The sequence below is a fragment of the Coccinella septempunctata genome, chromosome 8 (assembly GCF_907165205.1).
Source record: "Coccinella septempunctata chromosome 8, icCocSept1.1, whole genome shotgun sequence".
Taxonomy (NCBI): Eukaryota; Metazoa; Arthropoda; class Insecta; order Coleoptera; family Coccinellidae; genus Coccinella; species Coccinella septempunctata.
In genome coordinates this window covers 30,495,511-30,519,922 of record NC_058196.1, presented here as the reverse complement: position 1 = coordinate 30,519,922, position 24,412 = coordinate 30,495,511, and the positions used below count along the sequence as shown (strand labels likewise).

Sequence of the window (24,412 nt, the reverse complement as noted above, 5' to 3'; positions counted from 1 at the left end):
CCGCCCGCCGCCGTCCCGAGCGTCCGCTCCTCGGTGAATTTCCTCGACGGATATATATGGCTTGTTGATCCGGAAAATTAGCGGATTCAATTTGGCGGGACCATCGTTCATTTGTCCGTCATCCTAATCGACTTCGAGATTGATTGACGTTCGGGAAATCGGGAAAAAGTCGGGAATATGACGGGATAACCGGGTACGATGTGGAGTTACGGGTTTTCTTGTAACTCTGTATGATTTGGAGGGTGATAATGACACGTATAAATCAAGATAGGGAAAAAACTTTGCACAATCAATATAGAAATTGTCTTCTGATAAATATCAAGATTTTTCACGGATCAATATGAACAAACTTCCCTGATCAATATAAAAACTTTTTTCCTGATCAATATCACAATTTCCATCTGATTAATACCAAGATTTTCCACTGATCAATATCAAAATTTCCACTGATCAATATTAAAATTGTTCACTGATCAATATAAACAGCCTAGACCATTTCCATGATCAAAAAAATATTGCCTTATCATAGCAACGAACAATAACTCATTAGAAGTGTCAGTGTGAAGTTTGAGATCAAAAAAATAAACCAGAGTTACGCAATAAATTAAAAGAAAGATGATATCCACCGAAATTGTAAAATCGAAAAATTGGAGTATCGAGCCATCAAGTACCTGTATTTGAAAGGGGTTAAGAGGTAAGCAGATTTACGAAGATATGCTTAATACCCTTGGTGATCAATGTCCTTCGTATGCGACCGTGAAAAATTGGACTGCAAGCTTCAAAAAAGGTGAATTTTCCATTGAAGATGATGACCGATCGGGAAGGCCAGTTTCTGTGTCAGTCCCCGAAAATATCGATGCAGTTCATGACATGATTTTATCAGACAGTCGAATTGGGCTAAAACGGATATCTGAAGGACTGAATATTTCATAAGAACGCGTTCATCAAAAAGTTCACGTCAATTTGGACATTGCTCCAAAATGGATACCCCAATGTTTGAATGTTGACCAAAAGCGTGCAAGGGTAGAACCATCGCGTTCGATCTGTGCTCGATTTGAAAACGATGTAGACTTCTTAAACCGAATTGTTACTATGGATGAGATTTGGGTACATTTCTACGATCCAGAAACAAAGCAAAAATCGATGGAATGGCGACACTCTGGTTCTCCAAGACCTGAGAAGTTTCGTGTCCAAAAATCTGCTGAAAAAGTTCTTGCTTCAGTTTGGAGTAATCATGATTGATGTTTTGGATAAGGGTAGAACAATAACGGGAGATTACTATTCGACATTACTGACCACTCTACGGGAAAAAATTAAAGAGGAAAGACGCGGAAAGCTATCCAAAGGTGTTTTGTTTTTGCAGGACAACGCCCTTACACACGAATCTCATGCTGCCATACAAAAAATTCGTTATTTAAGGTTTGAATAACTAGAACACCCCCCTTATTCACCAGATTTGGCTCCATCCGACTATCATCTCTTTCCTCAACTGAAAAAAGGTTTAAAAGGTCGTGAATCTTTTTCCAACGCGGAGGTAATAAATGCTGTGGAGGTCTGGTTTGCAGAGCAAGAAGAAAAAAGTTTTTTAAAAGGTCTAGGTTCGCTGTAATAAATGTATCCAATTGAGAGGAGAATATATTGAGTGATAAATTATTTTGATATTGAAATTTTGTTTGGTTCTATAGTAGGCTAAGAATTTTTCAATATACCCTCGTATAAGGAAAGAGTTTATGTAAAAGAAAGAAACCAAAGGCAAATACTCTAGAGGAATCTTCCGAGGAAGGATCTTTCCAAGAGATTTTGAATCTGCAACATCCGAGAAGTATTTGGATGTCATCATGAATAAGGTACATCTCCTCACTGGCTTCCTCACAGGACATTGTCGCATTAAAAAGCATATGATGAAAACGAGTTCATCAAAAACTGACGAGCAGATTCTGTGGGGAGTAGGAGAAATCTCCTGGTAACCTGGTTACTGGTCATTATTAAAAATTATAGTAGGATCGAGGACTTAGCCTCCTTGAAGACCTCTCAAATACTGGAGTTCATTAGAACTCTGGAGCTCTAGATGGCACAGTTGTGAGAGCAGCTCTGATGGCTGGCATTTAAGGTCACAGTGGAGTGTAAGCCTCTTACCAAACCATGTAATTTGAGGTTGACAATCTATGTTCTAAGATAGATCTCTGTTTGGCTGATTTATAAGGTATATGCCGAACTGATTGAAAGCAGGATGTTGCCGGAAACAAGCAACTTCAAAACTCTTCGTCATAAACACGGAAAAACATGTGCCCATTAACCCTAATGGCACATTTCGATCGCAAACCCCAAAACCGACCGGATAAAATCAAAACGAAGTTATCGTCGGCCGGGCAACACCCATAAATTTATGATAATCGACGAAATTAACAATCGACGGTCAGACGAATAAATTGGACAGATTGCGACAACAACGAAAAAACCGGGCGTAAATCAAGCGGGCTAAAATCGACAACGGGATGTCGCGTTCCGGTATGTGACAAGCGACCATGTCATATCGCCGATGACAATTCAGTGTCATAACTCAGGACGGGTCCGCTAGGTGGATCGTGTAAATTTGCGTGCAATCAAGGCTCGTATAACTCATTTACATTGAACTGGCCGGCCATGTCCGGTCGTACGGATGTAATTTGTCATTTCGCGACTGAATGACGGACAGCTGGTCGTTGGGGTGGTCAGGGATGGGGGAATGTGATGTTTTTGGTACTGAGGATGCTGGAATGCAATCTGTTTTTTCTTTTTTATTCTTGTTATGTACCGAATCCGTTTTAGTAGACGTAGATTCTTTATATGAGTGTAACGCTTTGTTTTGGGTAGGCTACAAGTGGCAATTCTGAAGCTATCGAGCTCAATTTCGGCACGTTTCTTCACATCAGCCGTCTTAAGGAGTGTGTCGATTTTGATGGGAATCGGATGAGCGGTTTTCGAGTTATTCGAAATTTTCGAAATTTTTTTGTGGGGACGCTACAGTTCGCTATTTTGAACCTATCGATGTGGAATTTTGCGTGTGGGTTCATCTAGAGTTTCACGAAGACTGTTGATATTGGTCGGAATCGATCTAGCCGTTTTGGAGTTTTTTGAAATAAACTGTAATCGAGTTCATTTTTGGGAATTTTTTGCTAGTCAGGTATAGGGGTTTTTCGAACGAATTTTATTTAAGGTTATATAAGGAGTAACTCATTGATCTGCCACTAATCAGGCAGGGTTTCATCAATCTGACAGTTTGAAGATGTTAACAAGGTTTTTTTTTATCTCCCTTCTTGTACCGCTAATCGTTTCTGTTATCATTATGATAGTTATAGATAGTAAAATTCTATACAACTTTTGTCTGAAGCAATTTTTAATACCCCTAACCGTTTTCGAGCTAGAGAGTGATGAGTTCGAGGAGCTTAGCCACACATGCGAAAGGCCAAGGTCAATGTGGAAACCCAGTCTACATTCATCGCCATATAACGTTCAAATGTAGAAAAAATTGCCGTTGAATTGGGCTAAAACGGATATCTGAAGCACTGAATATTTCATACGAACACGTTAATCATATAGTTCACGTCGATTTGGACATGAGAAAAATGCTGCAAAATGGATCCCCAAATGTTTGAATGTTGACCAAAAGCGTGCAAGGGTAGAAGCATCGCGTTCGATCTGTGCTCGATTTGAAAACGATGTAGACTTCTTAAACCGAATTGTAACTATGGATGAGACTTGGGTACATTTCTACGATCCAGAAACCAAGCAGCAATCGATGGAATGGCCACACTCTGGTTCTCCAAGACCTAAGAAGTTTCGTGTCCAAAAATCTGCTGGAAAAGTTCTTGCTTCAGTTTTTTGGAATTGCCATGGAGTTATCATGATTGATTTCTTGGATAAGGGTAGAACAATAACCGGAGATTACTATTCGACATTACTGACCATTCTACGGGAAAAAATCAAAGAGAAAAGACGCGGAAAGCTATCCAAAGGTGTTTCGTTTTTGCATGACAACGCCCCTGCACACAAATCTCATGTTGCCATGCATAACATTCGTGATTTATGGTTTGAATTGCTAGAACACTCCCCTTATTCACCAGATTCGACTCCATCCGACTATCATCTCTTTCCCCAACTTCAAAAAAGTTTAAAAGGTCGTAAATTTTCTTTCAACGAGGAGATAATAAAAGCTGTGGACGTCTGGTTCACAGAGCAAGAAGAAACATTTCTTTTGAAACGCCTAGTGACGTTGCAAGTTCGCTGTAATAAATGTATCAAATTAAGAGGAGAATATGTTGAGTAATAAAATATTTTGACATTGAAATTTTGTTTAGTTCTATAGTAGGCTAAGAATTTTTCAATATATCCTCGTATATGTCAATCTGACAAGCTCGATTGTGTATAAATATTGAACCTCAATAATTCTGCATAGGTGAAACATTCATCTCGCGATTTCGCAGTCAAAACTCAATATTATGCCCCCACATTCTTCTAAACGTCCCAACTATCACCCAGTCCCATAGCGATAAAATTAATATATCCCGTATAAATTCGCTCTTTCACAACGACAATATCCAATTACCACCGAAAAAATACGCTTCCATCCCGATAATTGACTACACTGTGACGCATACCTAGCGTATCGAGTGTCAAGCGAACCCCAGGACTCACCCCATCGGTAGAATCATACGCTAATAGTTAATAAAAATAGGCAAGGACGATTGTAATGCAATTTGTATACTCGATATGGAGTTACATAATTGGGAGCAACATTCGCGTCGGGGGGTCGCAGAGGCCAGTATTGGCATAGTCGGTAGCGTGAACGTGGCCAGGGGTGATTCTGGGGTTGGACGGCGAGCATTATCTTATTACCCTGCCCATATGGCCGCGGGACTAGTTGCAAAGTGAGCGCCTTATGTCGACCGTGTTACGATGCCCGAATACGTTTCGGTTGCTTAATGTATTCATCAGGAACGGAATAGGGCGAGATGTGGAATCGGGATAAGGGATGATTTTGTTGGTGTTTTTTCCGATTTGAACCAGCCATACGATTGATAAGCATTCTGTGTGGTTGCTGACCAATCTGAATACAGCTAAGCAGGTGTTTGAAGGACCTCTCGTCAAATTATAAATAGGATTAACATGACTCTCATACTTTTCCTCGTTATTAAAGTCTATATAAATCATACCTTTCGCTGGACATCCAACTCTTCGTATATATCTGTTTTAAATAGCGTGCCTTTCAGAATTTGCAGAGTTTGATTCAGTACAAAACTCCTGATGACATGGAGACTACTCTATTCCAATATAACATATTTCCTGTCCTAGTTCACCTAAAATCAATCCTACAAATATCAGTCTAATCCTTAACCAAACCGTTAAATGCACAGTAAAGGCAAGAAGAGTCTTCGTAGTGCATCTCCTGGATCTCTAATATAGTCTATGTTTCAATTGGTTTCTTACAAGAAAACGCTGTTGTCCTTAGTTTCAATGATTCCAATTTTATCATGTACTGTCGACTCTTCTGATTTATTCAGCTGAGGCCATCGATTTACTCACACCGTTGAGGCTTGGGATTCTATGAAGCCTCAAATTGTGCCATTGGTGCAGCAAGACTCAAAAATAATATCATTCTGTAGTCGACGATGTGTGGCTCTCGGTACAACGAAGAAGTTGGTATATATTGATCAGAGAAAATGATCGATTCAAACCTCTAGGACATCTACGTTTACATTTGAGGGATCCAACCGGGTCATCAGTTCATTGCTTAAGACCTTAGACTCAATATTGACAAAACCGAAATCTTGGTAAGTCTGTCAGAAAGCCTTCAAACAGATATCAGCCTGGAAGATGAAACTCTAGAACAGGTCGAGCAGTTCGAATACTTGGGAAGCTTCATAAATACTAGGGCTAACCTGGACACGGAAATACACACCCTCAATAATTCGGCATCACGGGCATTCTGGAAGGTAAAGCACAGAGTGTTTCAAAATCACGACCTCAATCTGAAGACCAAGACAGCTGTTTACGAAGCAGTGGTCCTCCCAACGCTTCTTTACGGAAGCGAAAGCTCGACGCCCTACAGGTGACATATTAAACAGCTTGAACAAACACAACAACGTCATCTAAGACAAATAATGCACATCAGATGGTTCCACAAAGTTTCAAATGCAGAAGTCTTGCAGCGAGCGAGTTGTATAACAATTGAGACTCAAGTAACGAGGGCCCTACTCTGATGGAGCAGCCACATTCTAAGGATGCAAGACACAAGACTCCCCAAAATAACTCTGTATGGCGAACTCACACAGGGAGCTCGAAAACCAGGAGGCCAGTATAAGCGGTTTAGGGATATACTGCATTAATCCCTTAAATCAGTTAATGGCAATCATAACTGGGAACAACTAGCGTTCGACAGATCACAGTGGAGGTCTTTGGTCCACAGTTATGATGGAGACTCGAGAAGAATACAGCGGCGGCCAGATCTGGTTGGTGACTATCCATGCCCGGAGACTGGAAGGATCTGTAGGTCACGTTGGGTCTCTTCAGTCACAGGAGGGCACACAGTCGCAAGTAGCCCTAAGGAATTATAAGTTTGATCGCACCGATAGTTTTGTTTTTGAACCTTTTTGTAGATTTACTCTCGGTAACGAGAATGAATTAAAAGTAGTATGAAATATTTTTCTTAATATTCGAAAAACAACCTACAATGAGCGGAGAGTTAAGTGACAATATTGTTATAAGAAATCATTGGTATTGTGTTCCTTTTCCGTTTATGCTGAATTTTGATTATCACTCAGTCCGGTCCTGAGTTCCAAGTTATGACTACTCTGGTTTCGGGGTTCAAAACCGGGAGGAATTATGTGCGAAGATAAATAGCTTTGTAGTAGCCTCCGGCTAAAGGACTAACACTATATAAGGACCCTCCTTCAGTTCTACTCTGGACGTGTCTATTTCTTGTAACCAGATTATTCGACGTTAGGAGCCTTTACCCCAGTTGCATCTGTTAATATTAGGCTCAGGGCAAAGCAATACATATAGACACGTGATCTTATAACATCTATTGAAGCAGTTTCGTGGAAAACCGACATACAGAGCGTTCGAAAGAATTGGAACAGCAGAACGTTGTAAAGAAGACATTCTCATGCCTTTCTACGCCTGGAAATTCCAATATATGAAGCATACGTCGTCGAAAACTAATAGTTAAGAACTTCCCCACTTCCGTACACGATCTCAAGGAACTATCCCTCACTTCCGTTTTCAGTTATCGTCCCCTGCTTTATACACATCGATTTTCATCCGACTGTCATCAATTAATAAAACCCATATCAAGACGCCTGAATAATTGATGAAATTTCCATTACCAGAGGAGATCCAGTTGCCTTTCGCCATCCACGCAGAACACAGTCAAGATGGGGACCGGAAATTGCCGAGAAACTGCGGAAAACTTCCTCTTGCAGGGGGTTAAATGGGCGAAAGAAATGGAACGTGTACAGACAATAACATCAGTTTGATATATGTACGATCTGACCTCTTATCGCTTCATCCTTTGCCCTAATGAAGATTTGGTCCTTCGGGCCGGATTAAATCAACTTATTTCCAATAGTATTATTCGAATTCTTCAATTTCTCAGTATCCATTCTGCGAAACCCGTTGCTTCGTCCCAACGCTTCAACGTATCCACAGCCAGATCGATAAAAGGAAAACGTTTTCAGAAAAAAACCTGAAAAGCATCTCTGCCCGCGCGAATCTCTCCTATCGCATGAATCCCAACATTTCCTCCATTCTAATCCTCTCTCTATCCTTCACCTACTGCACCCTCCTGGCGTGTGTGAGGGACCCTTTCAAGATGTTCGATTTTCTGAGCTTTTTGACCCTCCTCACTCTTCGGCGAGGCAGGGGTGGAGGGGGGTCGAGGCCATTGGCGTTGAGTAATGTGCTCGAAATCTATGATCGGGGATATGGCCACCGACAGAACCTTCAAAATTTCCTTGGGAAGACGATGTCGTTTATTAGGGGGGGAAAGTTTCTTATGTTATAAGGGTTGGTATTATATTGAAAGGACAGGTATCGATCTGTAGTCACGACAAGAGTTGGGGGTTGAAATGGAAGATTGTCGAAGTGGCTTCGGGTTCTCGGTCTATGATGTAGAATATTCCCAAATTCACATTGCCTGTGACCATCACTACCGATAAAGAAATGAATCATCAATAGAATAATATTGATAAGAATCTACAAAAGGGTAGAGCTGTTCAAATACTTGGGAAGCTTCATGAATACTAGGCCTAACCTAGACACGGCAAAACAAAACCGTATCAATTCGGCATCACGGGCATTCTGGAAGCTAAAGGACAGAGTGTTTCAAAATCACGACCTCGATCTGAAGACCAAGACAGCTGTTTACAAAGCAGTGTTCCACCCAACGCTTCTTTGCGGAAGCGAAAACTAGACGCCCTACAGGCGACACATTAAACAGCTTGAACAAACGCAACAACGTCATCTTAGACAAATAACGCAAATCAGATGGTTCTACAAGGTTTCAAATGCAGAAGTATTGCAGCACGCGAGTTGTATAACAATTGAGACTCAAGTAACGAAGGCCCGACTCAGATGGAGCGGCCACATTCTGAGAAGCCAGCCATAACTGGGATCAACTAGCGTTAGACAAATCACAGTGGAGGTCTTTGGTCCACAGCTATCATGGAGACTCGAGAAGAATACAGTGGCGGCCAGATCTGGTTGGTGACTATCCATGCCCGGAGTGTGGAAGGATCTGTAGGTCACAGTTGGGTCTCTTCAGTCACAGGAGGGCACACAGTCGCCCTAAGAAATTGAAGGTTTGATCGCACCGTTTAGTCCGAGAGCTGGCGACCAAAATCGGCAAGAGTTTTTTAATGGCTCATATTTAAATATTAGCTAGTTTTGGTGGTGTACATGAGTCAGCCCCCATTCCCAAGGTCAGGTAGTGGAACATCTGGCGGTGACGCTCTTTGATTTATGTAAAATTACAATATCCGTACTTTGAGTGACTGCTGACCGCTTCTGTTCTATTGATATGTAGTCTGACTATTTTATTCTCAAATAATACATGATATTTGAACAATAAATGCATTTTCAGCCATTACAAATCACTTGAAACGGCATCGTTACGGCAGCAACTTTTGTGGGGTACTGACCACCGTGTTTCACTAAAATGAGGTCTGACCACATTCTCAAGTTTTCTGTTCTATAAACTAGCTGAGTGAGTATTTTCAATCATTACAAAATACTTGTAGAGTATGTTGTAATTTTATATACGTACACCAAAGAGCGTTGCCGCTAGGTATTCCACTACCTGACCTTGAGAGTGGGTGCCGACTAATGTACACCCTCAATACTAAATCATATTTAATTATGAGCCATTACAAAACTCTTGCAGATTTTCGTCGCCAGCTCTCGCACTAGTTAGTTTTGTTTTTGAGTCTTTTTGTAGATTTATTCTCGGTAACGGGATACAGCAATGATTGAATGATGAATGAATGAATGAACCTACAAGGTGGATCTCCTGTTTTACCCAGAGTTAAAGTGTGGAAGAATACGGTAGGAACAATCTTAAAAATCTTGTAGCATCCTTCCAAATTCTCGAAATACGAAATATCGAGACAACGCTCGAATTTCCAAACTTAGCAATCCACTTCTCGACCATCCCAGCCATAGACCCAACTGCAGTCTGCCAAGGCGGAAGGTGGAAATAAAGGAACCTAACAAATTGCCCCGGATAAGATAGTTGTCAGTTGCTGTGCACGCGTTCATCCTTGAAAATTAATGTTTGTGTAGTCACCGAGTCCTCTCGGCTCTAGCCGGGAACTTCTTCGGCGTTCCGACGTCTTCGGAGGGCGCTCTAGATGGTTTTCTCCGTCCCTGTCTTCCCCGAGACGGTCTCAGTCTGATAATTTTGCTGTATTGCGTAATCTGGAAGCTGCCGAAGCGCCTACTTGGATTGATGTTCAACGTCGACGGAACGGGGAAGTTTGGAAGGGTCTTTTTGAGGTTATGTTGCGACAAATTGATTTTTAGGTGACGCATCATGTGATCTTCTGAATGAGCGAGAGAAGCTTGGAGAACTTTGGAAGATATACGTGAAGAGTTATATCTGCGTGTGTTTTACACATTCCCCAGTTCATCATTGGAGCAGCTCCATCAGGAAATGTGCCTCCTTAATCACAGTCATTAGTTCGAGAAAAAATCCCACCATTCACCTCTTGAAAAGCCGTTAATGGCGACTGAAATGGCACTCTAGAAGGCAGTCGTTCGTCTGATGTAAATGCTACAGTTTGAACCGTCTTCTACTCCTACTTCCGCCTGATTTATAATTCAACATTAAACGAAAACGTCGACAACTAAACAGCGATGGTGAAAGAATAAATCACACGATGTAAAGTATGGCCAAATCTGGTCAATTGATATCTCTTTAAACGTAGCGGCATCCTCAAACGAATTGGAGATAATTGAGAAAGCAGTTATTACTTCTAGACCTAATCAACATCTTCAAATGGAGAAAAGGTTGCTGATTTGTTGCTAAACCGTTCTATCTCGTCGCCATAACCGTTGATCGATTAAAATGGCGCTATTTTCGACGTTTGTCCATTTTTAGGATACATTACTAACGCATTGATCTTTCCGCAGTAGCAGAAATACTTCAGATGTTCTAGGGGTTTGTTTAGAAGACAAATTCCTCCAGTTCTATGAATTGAAAATGATTAGATTCAGCCATTAGTCTGGGTTATGACAACTTTTGTAAGCGATTGCAGACTCAGGCCCGTTTGCACCAATCCCCCTTAAAAGGAGTACTTAACTAAGTGTCGTTTAAAGTTAAGGGACGCTTAATTTTATTCCCAATTGCACCACTGTGGCTTAACAGAATCTTAAGTAAGGGGTCCTTAAGTTTTTGTATCTAGTGATATTTCTGTTTTTTATTTTGGTGCAACTTCATCCTAGTCCAATAAAGCCATTTCATTGGTTGACCGGTTGCCGATGATCGTTGTCATTTCATTAACCTAACTTTATTGTCCTGTCAGTCGGTGTCAAGCATATTATTATAATATTATCAAATAGTAACAACTTTTTGTTGTTGAATTAGCATTAATATTGATGATAATAATGTTTGTCAAATAAATGGTACCTAAGTTTATATAAGTACAACACTTCCTTGGTAAGGTCTTGTGTGAACTTTGTTTACTAATGTTGAAGAGCAACGTGAAGAAAATGTCCTTATTGCCCTTGTTAGTATGAATACGGTGAATGATTGCCAAGCAAGTGGTGGTAATTTACGAAGGGCACTCAACTTCTCAACAGAAGAAAAGAGCTTATTGCTAACTATAGTAAGATTTGTGACACCGAATTGAAAATTAAAAAACACTGACGGCATTATAATAAAGGCAAAAAAAGGCTTGGTATTCAGTAATGAATTCATTCAATTTTCAAAATCCATCAAAAATGGGAAGTTCTGCAGCCAGTTCAACAAATTATTTTATGTTAGAATCCCGCCCTTAAATACCTAAGTGATCATTACAGGAGCGCTTAAATTTAAGGCTAGCATTAGCCATTTAAGTGTCACTTAACAGTTGGTGCAACGTAATTTAAGTTAAGGGTTCATTTTAAGGGACACTTAACACTAAGTGCGTTTGGTGCAAACGGGCCTCAATGAGTTTAGTATCCAAGGATCGTTCGTTTTCGGTTTTCTGTCATTTCAGAAAGAGCGCCTAACATTCCCGATTCACCTTGAGCAACGTAAAAAGGCCTTCCGCTTGACTTGTCGCTGTCAAAACTCGTGCGAGCTCATGTCGTTTATGCCCCGATTGTCGCAAACCGAACCACGGGGAACGCCGCAAAGGCTGTTTTGTCAACTACCCCAGATTAGCCGGTTAAGCCTCTTCACTGCGAGTGGTAAATAAGGCACCCCGTCGAGTTGTAGTAAAACAAAGGGGGGTTACTTAATAAGGGACTTCAGAACCGCAACGCGCGTTTTCGTGGATTGGAATTAGGTCGAGGACAATCGAGAATGTAGCTGCAGTCTTACCGGTTAAAATTCGACGAAAAAAAGAGAATATTACACAAGTTAAATATCAATTATGCGGAAAATTGGCGTCTAAAATTGAAAACTAAGGCCCGTTTGCACCAATACCCCTTAAAACGAGTACTTAACTAAGTGTCGTTTAAAGTTAATGGACGCTTAATTTTATTCCCAGTTGCACGACTGTGGCTTAACACATTCTTAAGTAAGGGGCCCCTTAGTTTTTATATCTAGTGATATTTCAGTTTTTTATTTTGGTGCCACTTCATCCTAGTCCAATAAAGCTATTTCATTGGTTGGCCGGTTGCCGATGATCGTTGTCATTTCATTAACCTAACTTTATTGTCCTGTCAGTCAGTGTCAAGGATATTACTATAATATTATCAAAGAGTAACAACTTTTTGTTGTTGAATTAGTATTATTATTGATAATCATAAGGATTGTCAAATAAAGGGTACCTTAGTTTATATAAGTACAACACTTTCTTTGTAAGGTCTTGTGTGAATTTGTTTTACTAATGTTGAAGAGGAACGTGAAGAAAATGTCCTTATAGTCCTTGTTAGTACGAATACAATGAATGATTGCCAAGCAAGTAGTGGTAATCTACAAATCTACACTCAACTTCTCAACAGAAGAAAACAGTTTGTTGCTAACTATAGTATGATTTGTGACACAAAATTGAAAATTGAAAGACCAATGGCATAACAATAAAGGCAAAAGATAAGGCTTGATATTCAATAAAGATTAATTCAATTTTCAAAATCCATCAAAAATGGGAAGTTCTGCAGCCAGTTCAACAAATTATTTCAGGTTAGAATCCCGCCCTTAAATACCTAAGTGGTCATTACAAGCGCTTAAATTTAAGGTTAGCTTTAGCCATTTAAATGTCACTTAACAGTTGGTGCAACGTAATTTAAGTCAAGAGTTCATTTTAAGGGACACTTAACACTAAGTATGTTTGGCGCAAACGGGTCTAAGAATATTTTGCCAAAACTCGCTTCATTTTTTAGTGTGTGTGAAACTGTTGAAAAAACTGAACAGTGGGGAAAATTCTGAGCACGCTGAAACCATTAAAGGAGGAAAAACTGAAGGTTCGACAATCACAATGAAGAAATCAACTGATAGTTATAGTAGACACATTTTCACCGAAGAATCTCCTCAGATCTCATTGAAACCTCAATCAAAGATCGAGCATCCACATTCACCTTCCTCATTCTAAGCGTGAAATTGAAAATTTCGCTCATCCCAACCGCCACCCCCATCTCCATTCACCGGAAATCGTCCATTTGTAAGAAGGGACCCCGGTCCATCGCGAGCGTTTACTGCGGCGTTCTTTCTACAAGATGTCTTCCTTCCCCTTGTCTATTTCCCGCTCCCCAGGGAAGGGGTGAAGTCTACGCCGCCCCCAGCAGCAGGAGGGGACGGCGCTGTTACGTATATCGTGTAAAGTTCGAAAGGTACATGATACAGCTATCTATATACGCAGCTTTTTCGATTCATCTACGCGCTACGGGGAGAGCTTTATGGAATTGCTGGAACGTGTGTCGATGTTTGCTATTCCTTTCATTTTTCATTGGCGTTTTGTGGTTTTTACTTATTATTTTTCGATTTTTCTTCAAGAATCTACTTCCTTTTGGAGTTTGAGTGGAAAGTGTGTGGCGACAAAAGCAATTAGACATTGAGTTTGTCAGATATCTGCATTTTGTAACAATGATATTCATAAACCTGACCATCAAGGTTCTCTAGTCGTAGATATGGTCTAAAACCATCGGTGAATAACTTTACCCTTCAGGTAGATTGTCTGGAGCAGGTCTATATGAACCAAATGGGAACGTATAACAATCCAGAATCATCAGAGAGAGGTTCAGCATCAATTTGTCAAGTTGTACACGAGTTTCAATCAGTTTAATACCAGAATGGGTATAAAATCAACTCACCTGTCTATTATCACAGGGTCTGACGGTGTTTCATTTCTATTTCCACAACTTTTCTTGTCACAGCATCGACTGAAAAAGAATAAAAATGTCAGTTGATGATGTTATGCCAAAAAGCAACGAATTATTCTCGATATGAAGTTGCATATGGTAAACCAACATTCAGGGGCTTCAAACTTCGCCTCTTCCTAGGAAAAACCTTCATAACTACTAGAATAATCAGAATTTCAGTTAATTTTGTAGAATCTAGTGCTAGTTCCTCCTTTGGAATCAATTCAGTTTATCTTTTTTGATCTAGGTATTTCGAATTCTGTTTTTCTTCATCATTGAACCGTTCACCCCGTCCTCGCCACACCAACATTGGCCATCAGAGTCATACGGACAAAATCTGGACTAGGCGAGTTCCAGTTCAGTAACTAGGAATAATCAACTAGGAGGAAAACTCAAAAAGGTTTCCCACATCGCAATTCTCTGCGCTTCCCATCAATTATACCCAAAATCGAAGAACCAAAACGAAACCTTGCGAGAAATTCCTCCGTGACAAATGAAAACGACCGCGATGACGTCAACACACCCGGACCTGGGTAGAAAACGGTCTTAGAGGTCCCTAGGGGACGCCATCTTTCCTCTTTCCCCTTGTCTTAACATAGTGAGCATCGCTTTCTCATTCGCCAATCTCAACCCCTCATCATTTCCCTTTGCTAAAAGTTTCCCTTTCCTATTTCACCTCACGCGATCTCGGACGATCCTGAAGGCCTATAAAAAGTTTGCTTCATGTCGCTCTAGGAAATTCCGGTCTAGGCCATATTATCCTAGTAGGAAGTTCGTGAATAAAGGATTGAAACGATAGAGACAACTCTGAAGGTGGAGAGTTTTCAGTTTATAAGTATTTTCTCCTCAACAAAAATAATACTTTTAACCAAAATTTCTGAAAGTTTCATGATAGAATGGGTCTTCTGTAGAAGTAACCGACATTATTTCCTGTTTTCTTCTCATTTTCTAATGGAAACATGATTCAGGGATTGTTGAAATATGTTGATGGACGATAGTGTTTGATTGTCAACCCTTTAAACCTAATTATTCAAAGATAAACGGTGCTGACAACATAAATTTGAAACTGAAAGCAACAAATCCAAAGAACTTTGGTTCCACTAATGCCAGCTAGTCATAAACGGGCGTAGAAAATCCCAGAGAAGTAGAAACTTCTGAGCGCAACTCTAGACCGGTTTCGGGATCATTGTCCCTCGCCAGTACAGTGTAGCGTTGAATATTTCAACAATTATTTTGAAATGGGACCAACAAATTGAGATATTCCCGCATATCTTGCAGTGAATCGAAATTGTTGTAAAAATGATCGATCAGTGAGAAGAAGTAGAGTGAATATCAACCTACCTGCACATTATCTCATGGGTCAAGAGGACTCGACACATTTCTGGATTTTTATCTTGTCCCTCGTAAATTATAGCCTGTAACAAAAAACGATGTCAGTACAATGAAATTCACAAGCATAAAAAATAAAGCAATTCACATTTTTAGGAAATACGATATTTCTTATTATTATTTCAGACAAACTGTCAATCATGATTGATCTTCATGAAACTGTTGAATAAAAAGATGATCCAATGGCACTACAGGGATCACTTGACGACCAATTTCTTGAACTCTCGTTATGTTATCATCCTATTCAAGGATGCAATGGGGAATTCTCCTCAATTTGGGTTATCACTGCATATGCAAGTTCAAACTGGATAATTATGAGTTTCATTCATGATTTTATCAAATTCATCGGGGAATCTATTCAAGATCATCCTTCAAATATGGGGTTTTGAAATTTAAATCGCTTTGTGCGGAGTTTAAGATTTGGCAACAGCGCATACAAGACAAGGAAAAGAACAATGTCCCATCAGCTTGTTTATAAAATAACAGCTGTTGATCTACAGGCGCGTACTTACTGGCGAGCTTCAACTGCAACCGGCCATAAAAATCCCATAAAATTTTACGACCTTCCTCGTTCGTCGCAGACTTCATAGACAGCCATCTTTGTCTATCTCATCAAGATAATGTATTTGTTGTCCTTTATTATCAAGGCATATTTCAGTCGATGTTGCTAGCTTGTGCAATTCTCACAAAACGCTTCAAACTTTAAATACCCATTTTTATTTTCCATTTTTAAGCGTTTGAAATATTTTTTTTGGGAAACGGTTGAAATGGTTATTTCAAAATGTAATGCTTCAACGATATTTCATAAAAAATACATCATTTTCTTCTGAAGGAGTATTCCATTCCCCATTTCAAGCTAGGATTTCGATCTCAGCTGTCCGCAGCTTCCTCTGATTGAGCGTTTGAAGATAATACTGCTGGTCCAAGAGCCATCCAGAAATTCGCCTACCTATCATCGCCAAATCTCCTTCGGCATCGTTAACATCCAAATGGCCAATTCGGCGGACCCTCAAAGTCCCCCAAAAACCATAGAATCCCAGGCATAACCCATCCAGTTAGGGGCAGCGCGCGGACGAAGAATTAATGGCGTCTTTACATAAGAACACATGTTGCACGGTATCTACCTAATCCCGCAGCTGAGCCCCCCAACAAAACAACTTTTGGGCCCTCCCGTTATATATTCAATTAAACAAAAATCTATCAACTGTTCTAAACCTAAGCCCACCTAATCCAGGGACTAGTGACTCCGGTGCGGGTAGCCCAAATCCCTTGCAAATAGATGGTCGGCCGGTGCATCCCTGGCTTTCGACGGTCGTCGAAAAGGGGACCGGGGGTGAATCGGCAAAAATTAGACGGATTTTCGTACCAACAGATTGATTTTCCTCCTTCTACGTGCGCAGGAAGTTGATTGAAAGAGTACTGGGGACATAACCTGTTGATTTATCGTAAATTCCATCATTTTCTGCTCTATCTTCTTAGTATCACTCATTGTATCGTGAATATCTCAATTAGACCTCGCCACAAAACATTAAACGCATGTCAGGATTCAAAGTTACTAACGAATCGAGATCAAGGTCCTATTTTACCGTGAATCTATTCGAAACAACTCGATTTTTCATTCTGAATTCGAAGAATTTCATTCTGAGTGCGAAACAAAACAAAAACTAACCAATCGTTCATTACGAAAATCATTTGTTTGTGCATGAATGGGGGAATTGGTTCATTATACATGCTCACGATCAGACTGACGTTCGAGTTATATATATTTTGTCAGGAGAAGTTCATATGAAGTCGTTTACTTGTCGCACAAGCGAAATAGACAAAATGCAAAAATTTTCTGCCTCAATTTTTTTCCTGTTGACGCTTTCGTCGATGACGTCAGCATTTTTGTGGGTAAGTAGTTGAAAATTGACTTTGTTTGTTGAAATACACACAGATAGAATCCCAGGTGATCATATAACAGCCCAGCAATATTTTTTTTCGACACATAAATAGAGCATTAAGAGTGAAAATATATAAAAGATACATAGCAGCCCTGGTTCGCCTAAAACAATCTGATGAAAACGTCAATAGTTCAAATATGGATCATGCAAATAATTTGTTCCATATAAGCTACATTGCTGATACCTTTATGTGATTTGAAAAAAGATCTGTATTTGAAAACGCTGCCACGAAAACATGACAAATCAAAGATATCAATATGAATGATTCCTATAATATTGAACTGAGTGTTTGCTTCTATCAATCATTGTTGAGAAGAAAATTCTAAAAAATAGTTCAGATTATTTCGATGAAATATCTCAAGGAATAGATCTATGCTTGCATGAATTTCAGGTTACAAAATTGATAGAAAAAAATTAGTGCATAAAGTAATTGAAGTAGAAAGTACCTAAAACATCATAATTATGATTTATTTCATAACTGTTCTCCAAGGGAAATCAAAACAAGTCTTTACCAGTCTCTGTTTCTGTCTTTGCATTTACTCGAATATCCTAAGTGGACATAAATTAGATAAAACATGGATATATCCCAAATATCGTTTCAGGCATATAATGGATACAGAAAAAAATGATACATAACATAGTTCATTAGTTCCCTATTAGATCTCCCAAGAAAACATATCAAATACAAGTATTTTAACTTAAATTCGACACCCTGTATATTTGGCAGATGTCAAAAGTACATGTATCGAAAGAATGCAATGGATTCAGATTGAATTCACCCTTGATATAGTATGTTCTGCTTTTTTCAGACAGATGAGGACTGTAATTACTATTGCTCTGATGAGGACTGCTTGGATTGGTTCACCGAAGCAATGTGTGATCTCTTTTGCTATGATGTAGAAGAAGAGACAACACAACCGACAACGTCGCCGACTACTACGACACCTGCAACCACTTCGTCTACCACGACACCCACAACCACTTCTTCTACCACGACACCTACAACCACTTCGTCTACTACAACACCTACCACCACTTCTTCTACCACGACACCTACAACCACTTCTTCTACGACACCTACAACAACTTCTTCAGAGACAACTACATCAGCAACTGCTACTCCCCCAAGTGATGCTGGAGCAGGTCCTTAAACTTCTGCTTCTTCTGTCGATGCATCTTCTAGTAGGCCAACTGATGCCACTTCCACGACTTGAATATAATAGGATTATTAAAAGCTCATATAAACTTCTTTTGTAACCATAAAATGAGATGAGTCTCCTTATTCACTACACAACTTAGATAGCTGCAATGTCATATTTGTTTAAATATTCTCTAACTTGAACACCAAGATTACTGCGGATGTATTTCAATAAAGTTTTAATACTTTAAGGTGTTATTTATGCCTAAAATACGTAGGTATATGATCTTGTTTATTTATTGAACCAGTAGGATAGGATGCCACCCCGTATAATCCACATAGGCAGAGGCTATGGTTGTGGGAATACCCAAGTGATCTGCCTTATTAATATCGAGAATCTCCACTAAATCCCCCTCTGAAACATGCTATTGGAAGAGGGACCACCGATGTGCATAGGGGTTGTATTTATCAAACCACATCAATATGTGGTTTGAACTACATAATTGTAGTTCTCCTTCACACAAATATTTCTCTGAATGCATCGCCATCAAAAACGCCAATATACTTCACTACTAAACTTGCATATGTTTGGATAAATCACGAGGAACACATTTTCCACTTTGTGAAAAAATAGACGAGTTCCTACCAAACATCACAGCCCCATTGGGAGCTTCAGAATTAAGAGTGTGCTCTTGATCAAAAGCCCCGAAGAGATTCCTCCGACAATCCTTGTCGGATAAAATCTCAAGGGGTTGAAGTTGAGGCAGGCATTATCACCCCACAGAGGTGGATGAATCTACGTACCCACAAGGACTATCTGATGCTACTTCTTCTCACGGGAGTTTGAGATAGATACCCAATAGACCTCTTAAAACATTCCCATGGGAATTTGATCGTTTTCAAAGTAGCAGAAAAACCGACATGGTCGGAGTATGGTGGATGGACCATTTAGGGCCCGTTTACTCAAGAGCCCTTTTTGGAAAAACGAAATTTTCCATCCTACATGGTTTCTTCTACCATAATGAAGTCCCCACAAATATCTGGCATCTGATTTGGGAGTACTGTAAAGACCAACAGACAAACGAACAGGGACGTATGTACATTTCATGCTTTATTTATGTGTATATTACTATTTACATACATATGAGCTTTCGAAAATATCCGCACAGCTGATAGAGATCCGAGCTTGTGAAGGCTTCTGAATATTACATCAGTTATCACCAGATTATGTCAACTAGCTGCCAGCAGAGCCAATTGGATCCAGTTTGAATGGGATCGCGTCATCGTGATGACAAATTTTGTTACTGGTTTTAATCGCACGATAATTCATACATAACGGAGTGCTGGCCGGTGCTCATGATTAGATACACAGGGCGTTTGCAGGGATTGCACTGATGGCAATCGAAAGATGAGTGAAATGAACCCAGAATGAAGTGTGACATCAAAGATTATAGAGTTGGTAAAGCGATGCGAGCTCCATCTGTGTTTCAAAGGTGTTACCAAGACCCTAAGATCGGTTTAATGCCCTGAGCTGGCCTTGTTAACAACCTGTCTTCTGCACGATCCAACCCACAATTGGCGAGTGTATTACTGCGATAACTCCCCAACTTCTATCCCCATCTAATCGCCCTGAGTACCCTTTCTTCATTCCTCGGCACGGTTCGAAGTCTAGAAATGCAGATTGCATGCTCATCAGTATTCGCGAGGGTACAAACGATACGTCTGACGTTCGGGCGATGGAATTGAGATCTCCACCGTTCTCATTAGCTGATTACGTTAAGTCTGAAGACACGAATAGAGTCCCGTCCTTAATAAAACCCCGGTCCGTGACTGCCATGTAAAAATGGGGTGTTTTGGGAGACGAAGACTGACGTTTCTGCGTCGTCGAGCTGATTTTGGGAATTTCGAAAGGGGATGGGGTTAATCTAGCATCGGAAATGGGATTGATCCTATGATTGTGAGAATCGAAGAACGTGCCTATGAGTGCAAATTTCGATACGCATATTTCCCAGAAAAATCATCGTAGATCCAAATGTGGTACATATTCTGAAAGAGCAACTCTTCTAGTCATAAATTTGAAAATTTCATCAATTTTGGAGCAACCGTTCGGTCTTGACGAATTTTTTACTGACCCCATCTTTTTCGGGATTTTTCGAGTCAACTTTCATACGTGTACTAGGACGTATTGGTATCTAGTTAGCCTAGACCAGTTAAATGCATAACAAATATATTGCTTTACCATAGCAACGAACAATAACTCATTAGAAGAGCCAGTGTGAAGTTTGAGGTCAAAAAACGAAACCAGAGTTACGCAATAAATTAAGAGAAAGAGGATTTCCAGCGAAATTGTGAAAATCGAAACATTGGAGTATCGAGCCATCATCAAGTAGGTACCTGTATTTAAAAGGGTTAAGAAGTAAGCAGTTTTACGAAGATATGCTTAATACCCTTGGTGATCAATGTCCTTCGTATGCGACCGTGGAAAATTGGACTGCAAGCTTCAAAAGAGGTAAATTTTCCATTGAAGATGATGACCGATCGGGAAGGCCAGTTTCTGTGTCAGTCCCCGAAAATACCGATGCAGTTCATGACATGATTTTATCAGACCGTCGAAATGGGCTAAGACGGATATCTGAAGCACTGAATATTTCATACGAACGCGTTCATCATATAGTTCACGTCAATTTGGACATGAGAAAATTGCTACGAAATGGATCCCCAAATGTTTGAATGTTGACCAAAAGCGTGCAAGGGTAGAAGCATCGCGTTCGATCTGTGCTCGATTTGAAAACGATGTACACTTCTTAAGCCGAATTGTTACTATATATGAGCCTTGGGTACATTTCTACGATCCAGAAACAAAGCAACAATCGATGTAATGGCGACACTCTGGTTCTCCAAGACCTAAAAAGTTTCGTGTCCAAAAATCTGCTGGATAAGTTCTTGCTTCAGTTTTTTGGGATTGTCATGGAGTAATCATGATTGATTTTTTGGATGAGGGTAGAACAATAACCGGAGATTACTATTCGATATTACTGACCACTCTACGGAAAAAAATTAAAGAGAAAAGACGCGGAAAGCTATCCAAAGGTGTTTTGTTCTTGCAGGACAACGCCCCTGCACACAAATCTCATGTTGCCTTGCAAAAAATTCGTGATTTAGGGTTCGAATTACTAGAACACCCCCCTTATTCACCAGATTTGGCTCCATCAGACTATCATCTCTTTCCTCAACTGAAAAAAAGTTTAAAAGGTCTTAAATTTTCTTCCAACGAGGAGGTAATAAAAGCTGTGGAGGTCTGGTTTGCAGAGCAAGAAGAAACATTTTTGTTTTGAAAGATCTAGAGACGTTGCAGAGTTGCTGTAATGAATGTATCCAATTAAGAGGAGAATATGAGTAATAAAATATTTTGACATTGAAATTTTGTTTGGTTCTATTGTAGGCTAAGAATTTCTCAATATATCCTCGTATCTCCCAGAAAAATGATTTCTGATGAGAAGGTTCAGCAGAAAATGCTGGCAACTTTACGTGAATGTTGATTTATATGCGGTTAAATCTGTTCCTCTGGCGAAACCCAAACGATTCCATTCAATTTTCAGCATTTAAACGAAGTTCGTGGATGACAAACTGAAAAAATAACGTCTACAAACTAAAAAACGTGAAATCTATAGCCTCTGCTCCCCAATTAAGCCATAAACAAAGCACGTAAATACGTAACAGCACACTAATGCCCTTAATACGCCATTCGGCTGAGTTTATCTACGCCGTCTCGAATTTTAATATTCATAAAAATTTTCATGCATAGATACGCGAAGAGCGGGACGCCCAGATAAGCCCCTAATGAAAACGGGGCTAAGCGCCGTCGACGTCGCAGGAGCGTCGGAGAGGCGTCGGAAACGAATGCATGTGTAATTAGTTTCATTAGAACCGGCTCGTAATTCAATGATAAGATTTTGCGGCCGAGAGGCGTCCTTCTATTATTCCGGATTTAATTGCGTTAGATTAAATAATTGTTCGATGCGCTACGTGCGGGGTTCTGACGGTTGCTATACCGGGCGGTCCTTGTTGCAAAGGGATTTATGGGTGGTGTTGGAATATATTCTTTGATATGAAGAATTTTACGGTCTGCTACGTCCACACTGATGAAAATATGAAAATATTCCACATGGAATCTGGTTTTTGTCGTTTATGAGGCTCATATGACGTCAAATCTGAAATTGTTTATACAAGGTATCCCAAATTCTTCGATTTAGGCTGTTTCTCATACTTCTATTCTAGATAGGGAAAAAATTTGAAAATAGTGCTGGGCTCGATTTTCGTGAAAAGTCTACTACTGGAAACCGCTGCACGATATCTGCATTTGAACTGGAAGATTGCCAAATGTGGGTGACTCATCATAAAGGGAGAGAAAAAGGTCCTATAATCCTACAATCTTTATTTTGTGACGGCAAGTTTCGAGAGTTTTGTCCTTTTTATAGTTTATGACCCTTTTACCTCATGTTGAAAACTTTTGTAGCTTTGGAAGACTTGAGAATGAGACTAATGGAAAAGTCTCGTAACTAGAGGTCACAAAATAAAGATTGTGGGATTATAGGACCATATTGTCTTGAAGATTCTGATATTTTGCCGATTTCGAAAATGTGCCAAATAAAGGATGATTCTTCGACTCGTACAATTATTTTAACAGTAGATTGTTGAGGTAAAAAGAAACACGTTTTTCCTATACCTTTTTTTCCGAATCGACTCGGTTAAAAAGATACAGGGTGTTGAAAAACTATAAGAAAATGATATTTTTAGTTATAACTCACAAACGGTTTCATCGAATGAAATGAGTTTCGGAATATAGTTTTTCATTCATTTGATGAATCTTTTTCGAACACAAGATATCACCCACGTCTTCCAGTTTTCTCATTATGACCATTACGTATCACAAAAATACCAAAAATTCAAAGAACCCAACACTTGAAACTAAGTTGGACTCTATATATTTGATCGTTTTGTAAAATAAAAGTATTCTTCAGATTTTCTCGTATAATGCGTCGTTTTTGAGTAATTTGATTTTCAATAATTAGAATGTATTTTTGAAATTTGAAAAATCGGGTACTTTGGCTGAATGCAGCTCTGTTCAAAAGATACAGAGATGTGTAGTGTTACAAATCTAGCACGTTATTCTGAAGGCAACTTTTTTTCCAAGGGTGGCACAGCACATAATGAAAACTCCATATGACTATATATTTTTATCAGGGCCGAATCCAAAAAAATGGTATAGGAAAAAGTGTTACTTTTGACCTCAAAAATCCACCGTTAAATATTTGTTCGAGTCAAAGACTCACCCTGTATATTTTTGAGAAGCTAATTTTTTTTGTGTTATATAAGATCAAAAAAGAATGCATTCTTCATCATAATAACGGAACTGTTTTTCCCACCCATAGTATCGCTGGAATGTACAGGGTGGGCAAAATTCGTTGTCTACTGAGAGGATCTCGAGAACTATAGCAGCTGGAGGAAAACGGATAACACATTTACTAGCTCTTTTTTCATGACTAATCCAAATCTGAAAACAGAATCGGCCTATCGTTTTTAGATTTCGAGTTATAAACAAAAATTGGGATTTTGAAGATTCCGAAAAGTTCTCATAACTTTTTTGTCTTTGAAGTTACAGATCTGAACTTTAAACCTTCTTAGGCACTGTCATAAGTAGAATCTACCGAAAAAAGATTTTTTCCAATTCAAAAATACCGAATTCAATAAAAGTTTGCATTTAAAAAAATTAAAGTTCAACTAATGATTCGAAATGAAAAAAATATTTTGAACTCATCAGTGGATTCTACGTAAAAAAGTGTCTGAAGAAGGTTCAACTTTCAGATTTGTAACTTCAAAGACAAAAAATAATGAGATCTTCAAG

At 39.5% G+C, this 24,412-nt stretch overlaps 1 protein-coding gene across 6 annotated transcripts in view; it reads right to left on the bottom strand.

The window, feature by feature from the left end:
* LOC123319288 (transcription factor collier) overlaps positions 1–24,412 on the bottom strand; it is a 99,626-nt gene that overhangs the window by 30,866 nt on the left and 44,348 nt on the right. For all 6 annotated transcript variants that reach the window (XM_044906162.1, XM_044906163.1, XM_044906165.1 and 3 more), the window contains exons 6-7: positions 15,379–15,452; positions 13,990–14,058 (exon numbers count right to left, since the gene is read on the bottom strand). In XM_044906162.1, the coding sequence (XP_044762097.1) occupies positions 13,990–14,058; positions 15,379–15,452 (143 nt within the window). The remainder of the gene's footprint in view (positions 1–13,989; positions 14,059–15,378; positions 15,453–24,412) is intronic.